This window comes from Mycetomoellerius zeteki, unplaced genomic scaffold, assembly GCF_001594055.1.
Source record: "Mycetomoellerius zeteki isolate Tzet28-1 unplaced genomic scaffold, Tzet1.0 scaffold153, whole genome shotgun sequence".
NCBI lineage: Eukaryota > Metazoa > Arthropoda > Insecta > Hymenoptera > Formicidae > Mycetomoellerius > Mycetomoellerius zeteki.
In genome coordinates, this window is record NW_017256479.1 from 552,454 (window position 1) to 572,399 (window position 19,946).

General features: G+C 29.8%; 2 protein-coding genes across 4 annotated transcripts; both read right to left on the reverse strand.

Annotated features, from left to right (window-relative positions):
- Nucleotides 1-1,452: 1,452 nt before the first annotated feature.
- Xpc (DNA repair protein complementing XP-C cells homolog) lies at nucleotides 1,453-6,563 on the reverse strand. Of its 3 annotated transcripts, none has more exons than XM_018444671.1 (6): nucleotides 6,532-6,563; nucleotides 3,095-4,904; nucleotides 2,781-2,986; nucleotides 2,386-2,650; nucleotides 2,086-2,254; nucleotides 1,453-1,884 (listed from the first exon to the last, which is right to left on the reverse strand). In XM_018444671.1, coding segments are annotated over exons 1-6 (2,805 nt in total). In that variant the 5' UTR covers nucleotides 6,534-6,563; the 3' UTR covers nucleotides 1,453-1,531. The 3 variants fall into 3 exon arrangements, with proteins under 3 accessions (XP_018300173.1, XP_018300174.1, XP_018300175.1); XM_018444672.1 differs by lacking the exon at nucleotides 6,532-6,563 and adding an exon at nucleotides 4,976-5,123; XM_018444673.1 differs by lacking the exon at nucleotides 6,532-6,563 and adding an exon at nucleotides 4,968-4,992.
- An 8,792-nt stretch (nucleotides 6,564-15,355) lies between these two features.
- Nucleotides 15,356-19,612, reverse strand: LOC108720576 (uncharacterized). Its single transcript, XM_018444667.1, has 2 exons — nucleotides 19,597-19,612; nucleotides 15,356-15,825 (listed from the first exon to the last, which is right to left on the reverse strand). Exons 1-2 carry the CDS (start codon nucleotides 19,610-19,612, stop codon nucleotides 15,614-15,616), a joined length of 228 nt encoding a protein of 75 aa, XP_018300169.1. The 3' UTR covers nucleotides 15,356-15,613.
- Nucleotides 19,613-19,946: the final 334 nt, after the last annotated feature.

Genomic DNA, 19,946 nt, shown 5'->3' on the forward strand with positions numbered 1-19,946 from the left:
CGAAAATTGTTACTTTTGAAATTTGAATATGGCGCGCTATTCTGCCGTTTCTCCTGTTCGCGCCGTTCATCTGTTCGCGCGCGAACGGGCGACAAGCGAGTCGCAGTGTCGCAGTTTGTCGCGCGCGCGAATCGTAATGTTACGTCGCGTCTGTAATGAGCTGCGAATTTTGGACTGCACAGCCGCGCAGATATTCGGAAATCCAGGTAATTTTTCCGCATGAAGACCGTTAAGCCGTTAATCTCAAAGCGTATTATATAATACTGCCGAATAGTCATCGCATAAAAGAACAGAATTGAAATTAGCATCCGCGGCTGCGGCTCAAGCAAGTAATGGCACAATCGCGAATTCTCGCGCGCGGCCGCGCAAAGATTTATTAAAATGTTAAAGAAAAAAGATTCGAGACATGAGAAAGACTAGCATAAATAAGAGAACGAAGGAAATATATATATCTATAACGAAGGGGGGAAGGGCTGGAGATTATTTCTCATTGATGCGTTCAGGACAACGACAAGGTATTGAAATTCAAATATGGCTGCTTAAAACCTAATCGGTGTACTTCCGCGAGTGAAAAAAACCGGCAATGACTTATTAAATCGCAATGTTATTCGTAATGATCCCCCGCTTTCGGTCGCAGGTAATTCGGAATTGTAGATAATTTTTCTGCATGTAATAAGCTGTTCCTTAGCATCGTATGATATTTAATATCTTCAAAAAGTCATGCGCGCTTAATGAGAAGTACATTAATTTAAGGGAAAATTATCCTCACGTCACTAAGATGAGAAAATTGATATTCACGGAACGAGAACTTCCAGAACCGGGTACGATTATTGCTCCCTTTCGCAAAGATCCAACAAAATTCAGAAATCCAAAAATGTTTGAATAATGCTAGATTTAAATAAAAATGGATAAGACGGTTAGTTACGGAAGAGTGAAATTAGATTATTCTTTAGTTCTACGAAAAATCTGATCTCGTATAGATAATTTCATATAGATTACGTACTACACGTTATTATGCATTGCATAATAAATATAGTTAAAATTTTAAAGGTAATATGAGAGATTGAAAATAAGCAAAATATAAATTGATATAAATATTTCAGTGAGATTTTACAATTATTATTTATCAAACTATTGATAAATAATAATTGTAAAATAATATTAATGATATTAATACAATAAATATAGAAATAGAAATAAATATTCGAATATTTTCCTTTTGCACAAATATGATATTATAAAATTCAATATAAATAAAAATATGTACATATTTATATAAAATTACATTCTTCGTTACAATACATATGGAAATGACAAAAACATTACGTAGACTGCATTATATGCTATAAAAATAATTTAATTCACGCAAAAATATTCACAACAGTATAAATCATACATAATCTGAATGCGCGCGCGCGTGCGAATATTAAAGTAATATTATTAAATTCGGAATTTTATACATTGGTTTCTTTAAACATAATATGTATTTTTAAATTAATATGTATATAAATTAATCACACAATTTTGTATTCTATTGTGCTTTGGATTTCTTTACGGCATCCTTTTGTGATTTTGGACGTTTGTTTGACGGTTCTTTAGATTCTTCTCTAAAATTGTATTTTTGCTGTAGTTTCTCCCTAATGAGTAAACCTCTAATAAGTTTCCTCCAGTTGGCGTAAACCTTTTTCTTAATCTTTTCAGCAGCTCGTTTAGCCGCTTCAATTTGTTCTGCTTCCCAAGCTTCTCGTAATGTGTCTTCGTATTCAGCGCACACAACATAGCCCTCAATGGCTGGTACAGCACCCATGCAACCGAAATTGAAACCCACTACAGCAGTCGCGCAATCTATGTTCAATTTCCGCGCGATACGATTTAATCCTGGAACTACAAGGATTCATTCATTAAATTTGCATCAGAGATACATTGCAACATTCGGTGCTTTCATTTTGTATAAAATATAAATTCTTTTAACATATTTATAAAATTTTCCACATTAATTTTACTATTCATTTTACTCAATGTAAAATAATATGATAAAATGTAAAAGAGATATCCTGCTGTTAATATGAAAGATATATTACTTACGGATTATGTGTACTGTGCCTTTTGGAAGCATACATTTTTTAAATAAATCCACGTTTCCATATTCATTTCGAGGTACAATACCATCTTTAGCTTCTGGGGGAACGTAGTCTGTAGTTTGCCATTCTCCGAATAGTTCCAATGCAGAATCTTTCAATCTCATACCTGAAAGCTGAAAAATTTTTGTCGCATATTTCGTTTAATGATTTTTATAAAATGGAGCTAAATTGATTTTTTTAGTTAAATTCTGAAGAATCCTGAGAGAGAGAGAGAGAGAGAGAAAATCATGCTTATCAATTTTACCTTGTCATATTTTGGAAGTGCTTTAACTATCTTGTAAGGATCCTGCTTCGGTTTAACTACTCGAGCTTTCTTTAGCCACGTTTCTCGTGAGGATAGCGTATATACGCAATACCGTGAATAAATAGCTTCGCCTGTTTTCAAATGTCCTAATGGTACACAATCTGGTGGATACAAGGCTTCGTATTTGAGTAAATGCCTGACAAGAACATATAATGGATGCCCTTTGCATTCGCCAACGGTTTTAGGCAATGGTTGCTCCAATTCCCTATGAAAACAATAGTGCTTTGTTATATTTCAGATCTTTTTTTATATCGTTCACATCATAGTTATGCCCAAATAAGTAGGATAGGATTAAAAATATATGATTAGAGAAAAATGAATAAAAGAGAGATTACTTTTGCAATAGTAATTCATCTTCTTGTTTAGACATGGTCGTCTCCCTTTCTTGCCAATAACTTAAAGTCTCAATCCACCATTTCTCATCAATACGCTGTTTACGTGTGACAGAAAGCCATTGTGGACAGTAACGTCTTGTAACATCTTTTACTAATTTTTCCGAATTATAAGCTATCACATATAATACTGGCTTGCTTGCTTTTTTCTGAAACGTCATACAATGAACTTCATAAAAATCTTTTGTTTGTATACAGAATAATTAAGAGTACTTTTGTATAATTATAGAAATCTGTTATTTTCTCAAATTACTCACGTATATTTCAGCTACACAATCTACATTTCCATCCATAACATTTACACATATCCAGCTTGCTTTAGATTCCATATATACTTCGGCCCATACATCTTGTCTCTTTTTCAATTTGTTTTCCGTTTCTTCATCTGTCGATGCTTGATCCTGTTTTTCATTCTTTCTTTTAGATTTAATGACCGTTTTATTTTTATCACTATATTTCCTTTTTGCTTTTTTAGGCGGCTTTTCTTCTTCTTCGGAACTCGAACTATTACTTCGTGACTGTCTCTTGGAACTTTTTGTTTTAGATTGGTTATCTTCTGAAATAATCTTATTTTGTTGCTTGGTTGAAGTGGATAGAACATCATGTGGCTTACTAGATCTTAAACGCCTTGGAGATGGATCAGACTCTACTTTTCTTGAACTTGTGGAAGCTGTTTCTATATTTTTAGATGTAGAAGCATTATCTTGTGTGACTATATTGCTATTTACTTTGTCTTTGTTTTTCTTAGTATATGAATACTTTGAACGAAGAATCTCTGCTGCCCTTTTTTTTGCTTCTTCATTAGCGTTTCTTCGTGCACTTTCGTTATTCTGAATTATACTGTTATTTTTGAGATCTTTTTTTGAATCTACATTTTTCTTAGTTTCCTTTGAATTCATTTTTTTCTTCTCTTCCTTTGAATTCACATTTTTCTTCTCTTCCTTTGAATTCACATTTTTCTTCTCTTCCTTTGAATTCACATTTTTCTTATCTTCCTTTGAATTCACATTTTTCTTATCTTCGTTCGGGGATATCTGTTTCGCTTTTGTTTCGTCTTTAATTTGACTATCTTTTTTCACTGTGCTTGTTTTAGGCAGTAATTCATTATAAGCTTTTACAAGTGGTGGATTGAGAGATACTACTAAACGACAATGTAAGCCAATACCTCTCAGTATTGCTACATATAATATTACTAATTCCCTGTAATTATAAATTTTCTTCTCCGCGGTTCTTTTTAATAACGTCTCGTTATTTATAATGACTTGATCATCACTAGATTGTATTGTAAACATATTTTTAAACCATTTTGTAAATTTTTCCAGGTATTCTAAACTAAAGTTATCTTTTGGATAACTTTTTGTTGATATGAGAGATACTGCTGTTGCCATTATCTCAGGTTCATTCGCTTGATGATTTAAGTGAAATCCATATGCCAACCAACAAAGTCTAGCTGCTTTCTCTACAATAATCTGATTAGCTTTTAATTTTTTTCGCAGAAGCGCAGCCAGATCTGATTCCTTTTTGTTGGCTTTTTTCTTTTTGAAAATCATACTCGTACCGGGTAAAGTTATTTGGACACCTTCTTTAGGTATAGTATAATCTTCAGGACGTTTAACAACTTCTTCTTGTTTCTCGTCGTCATTCGTGTCTTCGTCATCCTCGCGGAATGCTTGTGTTCCACTTTCTCCTTGGAGCAAAACAGCGTTTATCTCGTCAGATATACTTTTCTTCTTTTCTGTTTTGACTTCTTTCTTGACGTGTGTACTATCGTACTTGGAAAAATACTGTTTGGGCTCCTCATCATTGACAGAAGCTCTCTGTGAGGCTTCCAGATTCTTGACCACTTCCGAGAACAGTTCGATGCTATTGTTCTCGGGCACACTCGCGAAATTCTCATCGTCGCTGCTCTCATCCTCGCTATTGTCCTTCGAGTCTACTAGGTTAGGCTTTGTCACCGGTTTTACTGAAAAGAAACTCGCTGTCAGTTCATCCTTTGGCGTGATACCGGCGAAATCATTGCTGCTATCGGAACTGTCATCGTCGGAATCATTCATATTGAGTGTTATCCTGTAAAGATGTTTTTAATCTCCTGTTACTTGTTATTGTTCGTTATTACTGTGCTTTACTTACTGCAATACCTTGTCTTTAAAATTGATTTTTCTTATAACGCAATTTAACAAAGATTGACTGCCTTATACGTAATTGTCAGGATTTATATTATGTAGATGAATTTATACACAATAATATAAAAATGACGAGAACACATTACACGTGCGTGACAAGAGACGCAAGAAAGCATTGTTATGAAACATAGAAGTAGACTATTATTATCATATGATACATAAGCCTGCTAATTTACCGATAGTAAGTACAGCGTGCAAACATGAGGTTATGTATAATTGTTTTACAATTTGTTTGACATAAAATTTGTTTGATAAGCAATTAGATAAGATAAAAAAATAGATTTCTGATAAAAAAATAGAATTTATATGAATAATATAAATACATTTATTTTACACAAAGAATTAAATTAAATTTAGAGCGAATTAAATTATTTTTGGTAAATACATGTTTAAAAATGTGATTACACAATCTTGTGAATATTGTATATTATATGTAGATAAAAAAATTACATATTTTTGATATTATAAAATTATATTTTTGAAATCAGTGTTTTTTACAATATATTTTTATAATATTTTTAAAATATAACTTTAAAAAAAATTTTATGTATTCTTACGATATTTTATACAATCAGAGAGATCTTAAAAGGATTTTATATTTTTTTACAATTTTTGTCGACTTTTAAGAACCTTGTAAAAAAAAATAATATCGTCTTTTATCAAAACCTTTATTATTAGAATTCTTTAGAGCGTAGATGTGATGTATTATCAGTTTCCTATAATATATTCCATATTCATTTGACTTGAATCCTTTCATAATTAATAATGCTAATAAACTGACTTTCATGGATATTACGGATATAGAGCGTAACGTTGACAACAAAGCCGGTTTATCCAACGTTCGTTTATTCTTTGCTTTATGTGCGATTGTGAAATTTATATCCTTGCATAACAAAAGCTAGAGATTTTATGAAATATTATTGTAACGAAGATCTCTTCTTAGTAAAAAAATTGCGGAAAGTGTAGCGTGATGGAAAAGAGCATGCACTAAATATTAAGAATTAAGTGGACGCGGTAGTGTATGAATTTTGCAACACGTTTTCGTTGTATCGAAAGACGTCACGCGCACTTAAATTCGTTCATTCAAATGATTCCTGGAATCATGAATTATTGTGAAATACAAATGAACATGATTTTATGCCCGAGGGAAATAACTCGGAGCTATGTTGTAGAATTTTTCATAAAATTAATAATGAATAACATTTCTACTACAACAATTTTCATAATTTAAATGTTATTTCTTATGGTTTTCAATTTTTTCATGGCATTGTTAATCTTGAATTTTATTAGTTTAATTTTTCATCACAGATGATTTTACAGTTATCGACATTTTTTAGGTATATATAAAGAGATTATCTCTTTTTTTTCCATTTTGTTCTCGATAATGTTTGTAATTGAATGGTGGTAGTGCGGCAATGGATTTTCTACTATAGAGAATTGCATAGCGAATGGGGACTAACATTTTTGATTATTGATGATGAATTATTTCATGATAGTGATAGCGTACTAACATTTATAAATAATGAGCAAACAGATGTATTCATCCCTTTTGCGTCGTTAGTAGCTTTCTCTAAGCGCGTGCATTTCCTCCGGCAGTTTATCGGGATACGTCGAGTTTGTCAGCATCTCGTGCACCTGCCCTTCCTGCATATGGCTGGATAATTGGCGATCCGATGGCCGATGTACAATACCTAAGTGCATTTGTGTGTAAAGCTAGCGTCGATATTTGCCTTGTTTGGTCACATTTCATATCCAATGCACTATATAGAATCCGATAAACTGCGAATAATAAATCCTGCATGATTTAATATGTTCCATTATCATAAAAATTCCTGAAAATTTCTCTGAAAATTCCGCGATAATTAAATCAGGATTTGAAATTGGGCATATTTTTCACGGTTTATTAATTATCAAATGTCTCATTAAATAAGTTCTAAAACGAAATATATGTAGAAGTAAACAGACCCGGGAAAAAAATGAAGAAGATTTCACTATATATATGTAGATCTCATTAGATCTAAAAAAAGATCATAAGAGGTCTTCATTTTGACCTAATCAAAGTAGATCGATGTAGATATACTTTGATCTATTTATATCCTAATATATAAACATTTATCTCAGTAGATATAATATATTTTTAAGCTTTAAAATGCGTGGTTGAAAACCTCTGAGATTTTTTTTCGTCAAGATACTTAACTTTTCGTAAAATGCGACAAAATTGCAATTGTGCCTTACTGCCTTATACCTTTGGCCAAGATTGTAGATCTATTTTGATATTATTATATCTCTGTAGATCTCTGTAGATATGTACGCCAATTTTTATCAGATTACACTTGTACATATATACCTATATCTTCTTTGATATTATTATATCTCTGTAGATCTAATATTTATTATATTTAGTTTCATTGTATAAAGTTAAATATTCATATATATCAATATATTCTCGTAAATCTACAATATGCTTTCTTTATATTCAATATAGTATTTTATTTATATCGCAGATTATCTATTTAGATTTTAATAGATATAATATCAATCATGTGAGGCCAAGTTAGATTTCTGAAGATCTGATTATATCTAAAAACTAAATCTTATCAGATACAATTTGATCTTATTTGATCTAATTTGATCCACACATATATAATGAAATCTTCATTTTTTCCCGAGGAAAATAAAGTAAATTATGTAAATGGAAAAGGCTTCAAACTATGAAAGAAAAGGATATTTTAATTGTGTAACTTATAACTTGAATATTATCGATATTTTTTTAGATATTAAAACGAAAAATATCGTTTTCAGATATGGACTATTCATGATCAAAAGCAAGTGTGGATGCTTGGAACACCGCGCATCTTAATATCAGCGTTCAGGATTTCTAAAGGATTTCTATTATAAAGGTATGTGCATAAAGTTATCAAAAACCAAACCTTTAACCAAGAGAGCGAAGCTATTGTATAAAGCTACCATAAACAAGAGCCGCATACATATACATGAATTTGTGATTTAAGAAGTTATTTGTTCGTGGTTACTAAAATTGTTAAAAATATTTAATATATGGGATCGTATTTCGTGTTTAGATTATCGTTATAGTTTATTTGACATTTTATTGAAAAAGATTGAATCTGTAACATAATTTTAATGAAATTATATAAAATAAATATTGTTAATTCTAATCTTATTATTGTTTAATGAAATTATAAATTACAAATTACGCAAAAATGGAAAAAAATTTTCTATTCATGTGGAATATTCAGGTTTAAACATCCGTAACTTATATTTTATGCTGCAATTTTTAAAACGTTAAAATTTTTTACTGTGTTTTTCGTATTCTAGTAGCTTCATTATGAATATACCTCATTATATATGAAGTATATACGTATGATTTTCTCTTACTTTAAAATATATATGTATATGTATATATTTTTTATTATTTAAATTACAAACTAAAAAAAAATGTTCTAGAAAATTGGAAATTATTGCAATAATTTATAATGTACACAATTTATCTATACAATAATAATTTATATGGACATATATTTTGCATGTAAATGTACAAATTATGTAAAAAAATGTCAATTGATTATTATTTATACAGAGTTAACTGTTCGTACAGACTTTTATCAATATTAATACGTAACATTTATTTTATAATAAAACGATTACATATACATATAATGTACGTGTTACGTATAAGATATGTTAGAACTCTTGAGTTTTTAGAATTCTAGCGATTGATTTGATAAACAGGCAACAAGTTTTTTAATAAACTTTTTCCATTTACATTCTATAAAATATTTTCTAGCGATATAAAATTTTTAATGTAAAAATTTATTTATTTTAATGACACTGCGTTATACGCATAATGTATACTGTGAATTTGCTACGTCTGTATATATAGTGCTTTACTTTGATATTGTTCCCCATATGAGGATATGAGATAATTACAGCTTGCACAGCTGTTACGAGATATGGTTTGTTCGGCAGCTGGATCGAGATGTAGCTAATCCAAATTGCGTTTCCGGTATCAAGCATTCGTTAAGACTTTTAATTACCCCCAGACCACTTTCAAGTATAAAGTTTCTAATTAAACACTGTTAAACTCTGCGAAATCAGTTTCAACTCTTTTTGGTTTAAATGCATATTTAAGGAACAAGTTGCGACGAAGCAATTACGGAACCTGTGACTTTTGATTTACTGATTTCGAATTTTAATCTGTCAAAAGTTTAAATAAAAAAAAAGATAAACTGATAGATGATATTGCGGTTGTTTTAAAATGATGACTCTCGATATATTAACTTGTTAACGATATAAAAGTCGATGCTTATTATTATTCATGCTCGATTTTTTGATAATATTTATTATTATTTGTATTCATATACACGACTCTTATATTTTTTCTTACAGATTTATACCAATTCTTTTATCTCTCATGTTTACTTTACTTAAATATAAATTCTGACTAATATCTTTTTTCTTGTAAGTAAAAATTTAAGGAATTTTTACGAATTAAACTTTAGAGATAAAAATAGATAGAATTTCTTATTTTTTACTTAATACCAAATAAACCATTTTAATAGATTTTTAATTTATGGATTGATTAGAATGATATTGGAGACTAAATGTTAAAAAGCTGTGGCGAAAGATGGTTCAATTAGATTAATCCTCCTTTACCGGAAACTTTAACTTGGTCAAAGAATTTTTAAATGGAAATAAAAGTAGACAACTTGGGGCACATCTAAAATTCAATGTTAATGACACAAAGTATATCGTACTTGAATTTTTGTATTATTGTTGTGTAAAATCAATAATAATTTGATTTACAGTGCACTGATACACGCAAGGTATCAGCTGTTACAGCATGCGGGTATAAAATAACGAGATATTGCGACACGTGTACCGATAATTTACTTCTTTGTTAGTTAAATATTACGGTCGATAACAATGGTGTTGCTTAAATGATCAGGTCACATGAAAATTAAACGTCATTCGTAAGCTCAATCGGAAATAAATAGTCGATAAAAGCGAGATTTGCCGGAGTTTAAAACTATTTGAACATATTGGGAGATAACATAAACTTTATGGGTATAAATAATGTGTATATACTATCCACACTTGATATATCATGCATGAAGAGATTATATAATATAATATTTATAATAAAAAGTAACGAAAGAATTCCTTCCGAACAGTTTTATTGTCGCTTGTGTTACTTTGTATTATTTGTAATCAGTTTTATACGACTTGACGTTTCAATGTGATTGACGTGAAGGAAGTCATTTTCCTGAAAACAATGTAGTTTTATTAAAATTTCGATATGTTATAATTTTACAGGGAATATTAAAAATTAATAAGTTCTTCAATTTATTTTTTATATGGTCGTTGGACAAGTATAAGAATATTCGGCGAAATGTTAATCTTCGGTTAAGTGTGTATCAGACTACATATTGGAGATTGAAGCATTAGAATTCGGCAATGGAATTTCAATTAGATAAGTTTAATTTCAATCCGTTTCGTTCTAATTAGTTGAATTCTAATTTCCAATTCGCAATCCTCAATCTCCAATGCGTAATTTGACATGGACTTTATTCTTACTTTCCAATTACTGCCGCGTCATTTTCAAAATGCTTAAATTTTTAATCTTAAATATAATTTATAAATAGTGGATTAATAATTATTTATTACTTCCACATTGTTATTTTTAGATGTAACATAGAAATTGGCATTTTCAGGTAAAGACAATTATTACCTATATAACCTAATAAAAATATCCTATAGTTACATTAATTTTACAGCGAAATACATGTCCCATTACCATAATATTAAAGATAACAACGCAATTCAATGAAATAATTAGTGAAATAAAATGACGAAATTGATATTATGCTTCATAAAAGACTAACAAGATTTATTGGCTTATATCAAACAAAATATTAAAATTACATATGTACGTTAGTATAGAGTAAAAGGGAATTTTCGCGTTTATATAACATTTATGATGGTAGCTTGGGTAATTTGACAAGACATTTGACAAATATTTTATCATGCTTTATCTTAAGATAGAAAGACTCACACGTGAATATTTTTCACAATGTCAGTCCTTTGTCATCTTCGCTTATTTATTTTACTTTGTCCCGTATTTTCTTCGAATTTTCACGTTTTGTATTTATGTACACAAAACGAAGTATTGGGGTCTTTCAAAGTGGGCAGGGAACGTTTGCCTTTGTTAACGTTGTCAAAAGGTTTCGAGAAACACGAATCTCCCAATTGATCTCAATAATTGGCTTCCAAGCTAACGTTACTTTTTTTTAGTACGAAACATGTTTCTTTAAACAAATATGTAAAATGTATCGTATAATTTACAACACATTTTAGGTATGAAGATCAATTAACGTATCGCGATCGACGAACTGCGATATTGTATTAATTTTTATTTTCTATCAACTCCCTTCGCGAAGGAATCAACGAACATTTTGCTATCCGCTACAAACAACACGCAACATATTCATAGGGCGATATCAGCATTGATTTCTCTTTTTGTATGACAAGCATATTTGCTTTTTTTCTAATGAATTTCTATCACGAAAGGGAAACATTACTTGCAGCGCCAAAAGCTATCTAATAGGACAAGATTGCATAGGATAATGTTTCTGTTCCATTGCCAAATGCCAACATGAAGAGGGTTTAGCTTGATATCATACTTATCGTATAATTCATTTCGACTAAACGAGGACATTACTTATCTCATAAGAAGATTTGCTTCCATTTTACTGAATGGTAATACATTTCTTAGTCCAAGTAGATTTTCGCTGAAATAAAGAAATTGCTTGTATTTTATATGAAAAATTATTTTGTGAATAAAATTAAAAAATTGTACATAATTCCCTGTTAGAAGTCTAAACTATTGATTCATTGTTTAATTTGGGTTTTATATTATTATATTATAATTTTTCGTATAAAACTATCTCTTCATAATCTTAAAAAAAATGTTTTTTCCTATTTCTGTCAGATTTATGGCAGTAGGTTAACAATTCAATAAATTTTAAAAATAGAAACAAGTATTAAATGTTTGAGCTTCAGTATCTAGATGTTCTGTATTAATTAAAAATATTTGATTATTAATGTTATAAAGATAAATTCTTTTCCTCTTAAAAATTAAAAAAGCTGGTACGAATTAAAAAATAAATTACATAGTTTACGTACTTTTATGAATAGAGAATATTCTTTCACGTTGTGTTAAAAAATTATAGAATTGTGTTAAAAAATTAGAAAATATAATAGAATATGTGATAAGGCATTATTAAAAAATAATAAAAGTATAAGAATAGAATAATTGCGTAAGCAATCTCTTGAATCTTGATAATGCTCGTCGAAAATAAATGCACTATAAAGAATGAATGTTTTTTGTCGAGGGGTCCACAAAAATAAAATTCGTGACCGCGAATTTGTATTAAACCCGCTTGTGGGTGAACGCAACCAAAAATTGAACTTCAACAGGGGAAACTTTATGCGATTGCGTGACTTACATAGTGATTTTATACAAGTCGATAAAGTTTTGCCACAAATGGAAGGCGGTGATTAATCGCGACAATTTCCCGTGTCGCGCAATAATTGCTGCGATTTAGTCTAAGAGTGCTTTATCGGACAGACGGAGTGATTTAAGGAAGCTGTAATTTATTGCGGTGACGCAATTCACGGATTTTTATTTCGTAATCCGTTTCCCTTTTGCGGTCCCTCGCAATCGATAAGGGTATCGAGTACGTTGAACGTGCAATAAACGCAAGCGCGAGATTGAAAACGCGACAATTCGATTATTATTGCGCGTATGTCGCGCGCTTCTGAAATCAGGAACGGATGTCACTCTTTTTCATATCCTTGTTCGCGGGACGTTTATATTTTGAATGTTAATAACGCGTCGAGGTCTGAAAGCTTCGTTTTGCGAAATAGTTTATTATTGTCCGGCAAGAGTTTTTAATCGAAATGTGCATTAATCATTTTCAAACAGAAAAGAGTGCTTTCAAAAAAGGGACATGTAAACGAGCGATATTTTCCGTGATTGCGTTTTTTAACGTTATTAAAGCCGTGAATAAAAAAGTAAAAAAATTAAGGTAACTTTATAAGATATTTGTTAAATATAACATTTTGACATTTAAATATAAAGATAAATTGCAATATACTTTGAAATATATATCGAGTTTCTAGAAAATACATATTAACAAATAACAAAAAGCATATTAAAGATGTATGTAACAGATTTGTTTATTCTAAATGCAATTTACGATAATGTTACTCTTCCTGGTACAGGTAATAATTAATAATAAATGGCATTGTTATGGTACCGTGTCGCGATTGTAACTGGAAAATTAATATTTTAATTATAATGAGGTCTCCTGTAAAAAGTTTTTCGCATAAAAAGAGGTATAAATAGTGTTTCAGAGTGAAATATTTTTGTTTTTTTTTAAGGGTAAAATGCAAATTGTGAATGTAATTTGCATTTAACTTAAACGAAAGAAAGAAGTTACATCAAGAAAATTTGTTAAATATTCAACTGCATAAATGTGAATCACAAAACAGACTGTCCTTTGAGCACCATAAATTCTACATCTCATATTGCATTGTTAATTATGTTAATCACTGTGCTCGTTTTCACGGTACAGCTTTCGAATAATTCCATCATAAAGTCGTCATTCTGGTTTGTGAATGAGGAAAAACAGTATGTCAACTTTTACGTTAATCCATATGTTATTAGAACGTATTTAATTGTACTTTTTGAGCTCTTAATCCTTTATTTTAATTTGCATGAAAATCTAATTTATTATTTATATTTATCAATTTGTGTCTATATTTTCTAACTTGTATATATGCGACATTTATAAATAATACTTAACGGCAAAATTTTTTTTAAAATTAGAGAATATATGTATATAAATATTACTTTTGTATGAAATTCATTAAAAATTATTTTGAGAAATAACATTTTACAATAATTAAAACATATTTTTACAAAGAAATAAAAATATATTATAAAGGAAAAAAGCCGAGATAAAAAATGGAATGGTTTTCAATATTACGCAAATATTAAAATTAAAAAAAGTGTCTTATACAAAAAAAAAGAAATTAACAATGAATAAAAATACGGAGACAACCCGCAAACCTTCTGGTATCTTTGAAGATAATACCCGTGAAAGTTTAAAAAGTATTATCAGAAAAAAGAAATCTTTTAAATTTCCACAAAATAGGTAAATGTTTAAATGCCATCACGTTGCACCTAACTAATTTACACTAGAGAATTTAAACTATTTAAACATTTCGCTACTGTGATAAATTTGTGAAGAAGCATGACGCCTTTGGTTAACTGTTTACGACGTATAGTTAAGTTAGTTAGTTATGTTCTCTATTTCCTGTAGAAAATTATGTGCTGCACTGCAACTTGCGCGATGCATCATAATGATCTTTATTTGCAAATTTTGCACAATTTAAACTGAGTTTAATAGGCGCACTTCTTATTTTTCAATTAGGCTATTAAAAATTCATTTGGCATAGCACATGATATTTTCAATTCTTTTATTACTGTGAATATTGATTATGATGTAAAATCTAATAAATTGAATATTGTTAGCGTATATAACATCAATATAATTATTACCAATATAAGTTTCTAATATAATTAATCAGAATATGCAATAAACGAAAATACAAACGGATTATTTTCACAACATAAATAGATATTAAAGCGCAAAACAGAATTAATAGAAAAAAATTGGAAATAATATAAAGAATATTCTCTGCTTAATAAATATTTTTTTTTTTATATCATGAATATAATATCCGGATTAAGAGAATTTTATATTCTATAATAGTTTTATGTAAACTTGAAAGTAATGGAATCACAATAAGAAGGAGTCTTGTTGCAGGAGAATGATGTACAATTTTTTAATTTTTGCGCGCTTTGTTATAAAAATTGATAATGAATCTCTGAATAAGAAACTGTGTTTGTTGAATAATTATCACCATTCACATAATAAGCTTAAAACTATCTACTATTACTGTTATTACTGGAAAATTGATAATTTTTAAAATAAACATATCTAAAATATGGAGGTTTGATGGCATTATAAAATTACTACTGATAGACTCTAACAGAGTTTATATATAAACTATTTTGCATACCTATCACAATATTTATTTTAAGTATAATTGTGCGTATCATCAATTCGCGACGGCAGTCGGACGCGTTGTAATGTAACTAAGTAACATGCAAAATTGAAAAGAAACGTGTTAAAAAACATAACGACTTGCCAACTAACTTAAAAAAATATTTGTTACACATCTGGTATGTCGCATGTCCTGCATGGTGAAGCCGGCGTTCGAAGACGCCTCGGGCGTTGTAAAGTTCGCAACGATGATGCAATTAAGACCGATGGCAGTAGCGAGCAAATAAATTTCACCTCTCTTTACTTGTCGGAGGATGGAAAATCGCGGAGGAAATATCCTCTTTCTATTCTTGTGGACTTGCAATACATGTCTCTAAAAGGAAGCTAATCAGCGAGCTCTTTATACCGGATAGCAAAAAGTCCGTCGATTTCTTCGACGCTAGACCTGAGTGACCTGGGTCACCGTGTGATTGGTCCCGGTATGCCCGTTGTTCTCCATCGGTTGATGCGGCACTGCCATCCACCTGCCGATTAATCGCCATCGCTTGCAGAACAATTGATTGAAGGTTGTGCGGAATTGTCGACTCATGGCGCAATACAAGATGAAGTTGATAGCCGAGTTTATAAGTGTCAGAATGTCTATCACGTCACCTGTCAAGGAAAGAAACAAATTTGATTAGTAGAAGTTCAAAATTGTAGAGAATGATTTTGCTTCGGGAACTTTTCCATCAACTCTTTGAACTCTTGAATAAATTTTTGAGAAGTTTGCTTCTGGAATTTAGTATGTAAGTTTCTTGTTGATAAAGAAGAGAAAAATTCTAAAAGAATCTTTAGCGACCTGGAAATCAAAACGTTCTTCTAATGATCTGCCGTTTACCGAGTAACCAATTATTTTGAAATTTAGATTATAGAGCTTTAGATTATAGAGTCGTGAATTAATGTAAGTCAGAGAGTCAATGAATATTCTTAAGAAATTTTTTTTTAATTTCCTTAGAAAATATCCATATTATAGGGGAGACCGAGGCTTGTTGTACAGAATTGATTGTCTAAATGCTTATAACTTAATCAGTACATGGTAGAAAAATCTCTTTTTTTGACTGTATTAATCGCGATATTCCTATTCATAGAGAATGACATATCTTAGAAAATTTTTGCTACAATTAATTATCTTGAGAAAGTTTGTGAATACGATCTCTTTTACTAAAAATGGTTATGAGAGGTAGATTGACCAAAATAAGAGGGGTTAGATATGTGATATATCAGTCAATTTTAATATCTTTAGATCGATATACCTTTAGGAAATACACTTACAAATATATTATATTTGATATAGTTATATATGTCTTTATTTTTTATATAGAAATTATAGTACAAAAATAAATATTTTATGATTAAAATAACTATTTTATTTGTATACTATAATTACTATTATTTTCCAAAATATAGAACTGACATTAAAATAATAAAAATTGTATTTTTTATATGTTGTCCATAACGAATATGCTACTGCCAATCCTAGAACATGTGACAATCAACCTAGAATACGCTTCATTTAAAATTAAATAATTTATTTGTACGATGATGAATTCAAGAGTAATATTTTTTTTAAATACTTAAAGGCATATTTTATAACGTATATAATATTTCAAAAGGCATCCAATTAAAAAAAAAATCATTAATAAAAAACTGGGACAACGGTCCTAGTTTCCCTTACTAAACAATCAAAAGTGGATTAGGTTAAAGTCCGAATCTCTTGGGAATTTCTTTTATTTTATCCAAACGTCTATACGCATTGAATTTCGAAAGGCTCAAAGATGTGAGTGTCGAAGTTTATCCGGACTTTCTACAATTTTATACATGAAGGCTTGCAGAAATGTATTTTTTTTCCTTATATATTTTGGTACTTTCTCATTCTTTTTTGCCTTCTTTTTTGTCCTTATTTTTTTCTAATTTTAGGAATTATTTCTTTAGAAAGAATTAAAGATTATTTCTTAATCTTTAATTTCTTCTAATAGGATCCCTGTCCTCTTTTTTCTTGGAATAATTCAGGCACGTGGCGTGAGCTTAAAACAATTAAAAGTTAGCTTTTGATTTTCCTGTATGAATAACCGGATATGAACTTTTCGACGAGAGATCGCGATAAGAATAAAATATATCGTAAAAAAACGATGTATTTTATAACACTTCATATATGCATTTCAATAAATACATTCTCGATACGCTTCCGAGATTGAATGGAAGTCTCCACATGCCATTTCGAATTCTTTCGCTGGAAGAATGATAAAAAATTCATACATTTTAAACACATCGCATAGTTCTGTTAAATAACAGTATTGTTATCATAAATCGTTAGGTATTTCGCTATATTTTATTGAGTTCAACATTTTAATTAAGTGTTTTTTTACTGTAAAATTTTATAATAACATTATACGTAAATTTTTATAATCTACGTTCATTATAATAATACATAACATATTTTATCGTGAACGTTACATTTAAAAAAATGTCATGAGTATCTACAACACTTGTTAAATCTTGATCTCCGAGTCCCGACGGTGATTTTAGCGAATACGATTTACTTTTTTATTAAATGTGTATCGTATGCGATTTGTCGCTTTTCAATATCAACGTTTAATTGACTTAACATCGTTACTTGACGACGTACAAGTTAAAAGAAATAATTGATTTTGAAGTAGATTATACTTTTATATTATGACAAAGTTCTCTTCTCTGAGTATTGATAATATTTAATCGGATTTTAGCTGGAAATAATACGCTTTTCATAAGAGCATTTGTACGTTTCATATGCGATCTATATTTATTTTTTACTAGATAATAATTAATATGTACTATACATACTCGAGCTTTTACATTTTAACTAGCGTGTAAATATATATTAAATTTATCCTAATACACACAGTGAACATTTAATACTTTGAGTGGATAATCTAATTTTATTGTTATTTCTAGAATTAATAACTTTTTAATAGCAACAATAATCTTTTATTTGTTAATTATAGAATATATTATCGAGTTAGATATATATCGAACACTTTATCATTTTTATATTTATCCTTTAATTCTTATGTTTGTTTGCATACCTATATATAATATTTTTTTATTATTACAAGATTTAGTAAATCAATTACTTTATTTATTTTTAAATTTTGCACAGAAAAAACATCTCTTATTTTTATCTTTACAGTAATCTAATTTAAAAGAAAAATAGGTATATATATGTTCTAGAGTTAAAAAAAATTGTATGAAAAATCTTTCTTTTGTTGCATCATGTGCATTACGTTTTATGTTTATAAAATAAATCAGCTTTGTTCTGTATCAAATCAATAGTACTACAGATGTGCAATCTAATTTTTGCAACGACGCTGAAGCCGCTTGTGTACAATGTAAAATCGTTTGATCTTTGTATACGGTACACAACAGTTGTTCTATATAACGCTACTCGAAAAATCGAACATTTGTCTCAATAAGCGAAAAAATCTATTCGCGTCACGATTTCCGTCGTGTTGCGCGACAAGAATACGAATACGTTGCTTTTCGATCTTTTTCGGCAGTCTACGGATCGACGATGATGTTTGCGTAAATTGCCCTTCTGTCGCGGCCAACCAAAATGTATTTCAATGCGCGACCGCAAACTACGAACAGTTCCAGCGAATTGTGCGCCGTTTCCTTCAGATCCACATTTTACGCGACGTTTAACGCACCGTTTTACGATTGTCGGAAATAATAGGGAACTTTTACGATACCGTACTTTGGATATGGTGGACATCAAAGTACCATGTTTAATATGAGATTACTGGCGCGAAATTTTACATGAAATTTTATATATCTTAAAAATTGGATAGTAAATGTTACATGCATATACATATATAATTTTTTAATACAATTTCAAATATATATCTAATTGTATTAACAAATTATATTTTAATTATATCCCATACAGCACCAAACTTCTAAAGACGTTCATAGAACATTTTAAGAATATACAAATATTTTTAGAATGTTCATATACGTTTCTATTAATGTCGTGTGCTATCTGGGATCATTCTATGATGATAGTTTTTTTTATTAAATTGGATTGAGATCATTAAATACAATAATATGATAAAAATAGTACAATATGTAAAATAATATTTTTAGGATTATGTAATATATATAAAAATTATGATTAGAGCAATTATTTTTCTCTTTTCTTTCACGCTACGTTTAATTTTGTGATTACGATGCCACACAATCTAACCTGGTATTTGCCATTCCACATTATACACACGATTCGACGCAACATCAGTGTTTACTTTACAAAAAGCCCTTGTTATTGCAGTATAACGAGAACCACAGAGGAATACGAATAATAGAAGTAAGTTTAATGCGAGTGCACATCAAGTAAGACCTCACTTGCAATACCTGTATCCTTTGTCATTGTCCTGACCGTTCCATTTTGGTGCCACGTGATAAGTACGGTGCATCTCAGTATCGAACGTTAAGTAAATACCCCGGAGGATTCTCATAGCAAGAGTCGGTAACATTGCCGTTGTTTTCAGAAGTGTGAAAATAGAAGAAAATAGGAACGGCGATATTCTCGTTGAATACTTGCCAATGTAGATATATGTTGCTGGATCTCAAGGTAGTCTTTTATACCGTAATAGCCGTGTTTCTAAATCTCTTATCATATTTTGATGATATTTAAACCATAAACATAAAATGGCTTTTAAAGATGATGGAAGCAAGAATTTCTAATGCTTTATTTAGCATTT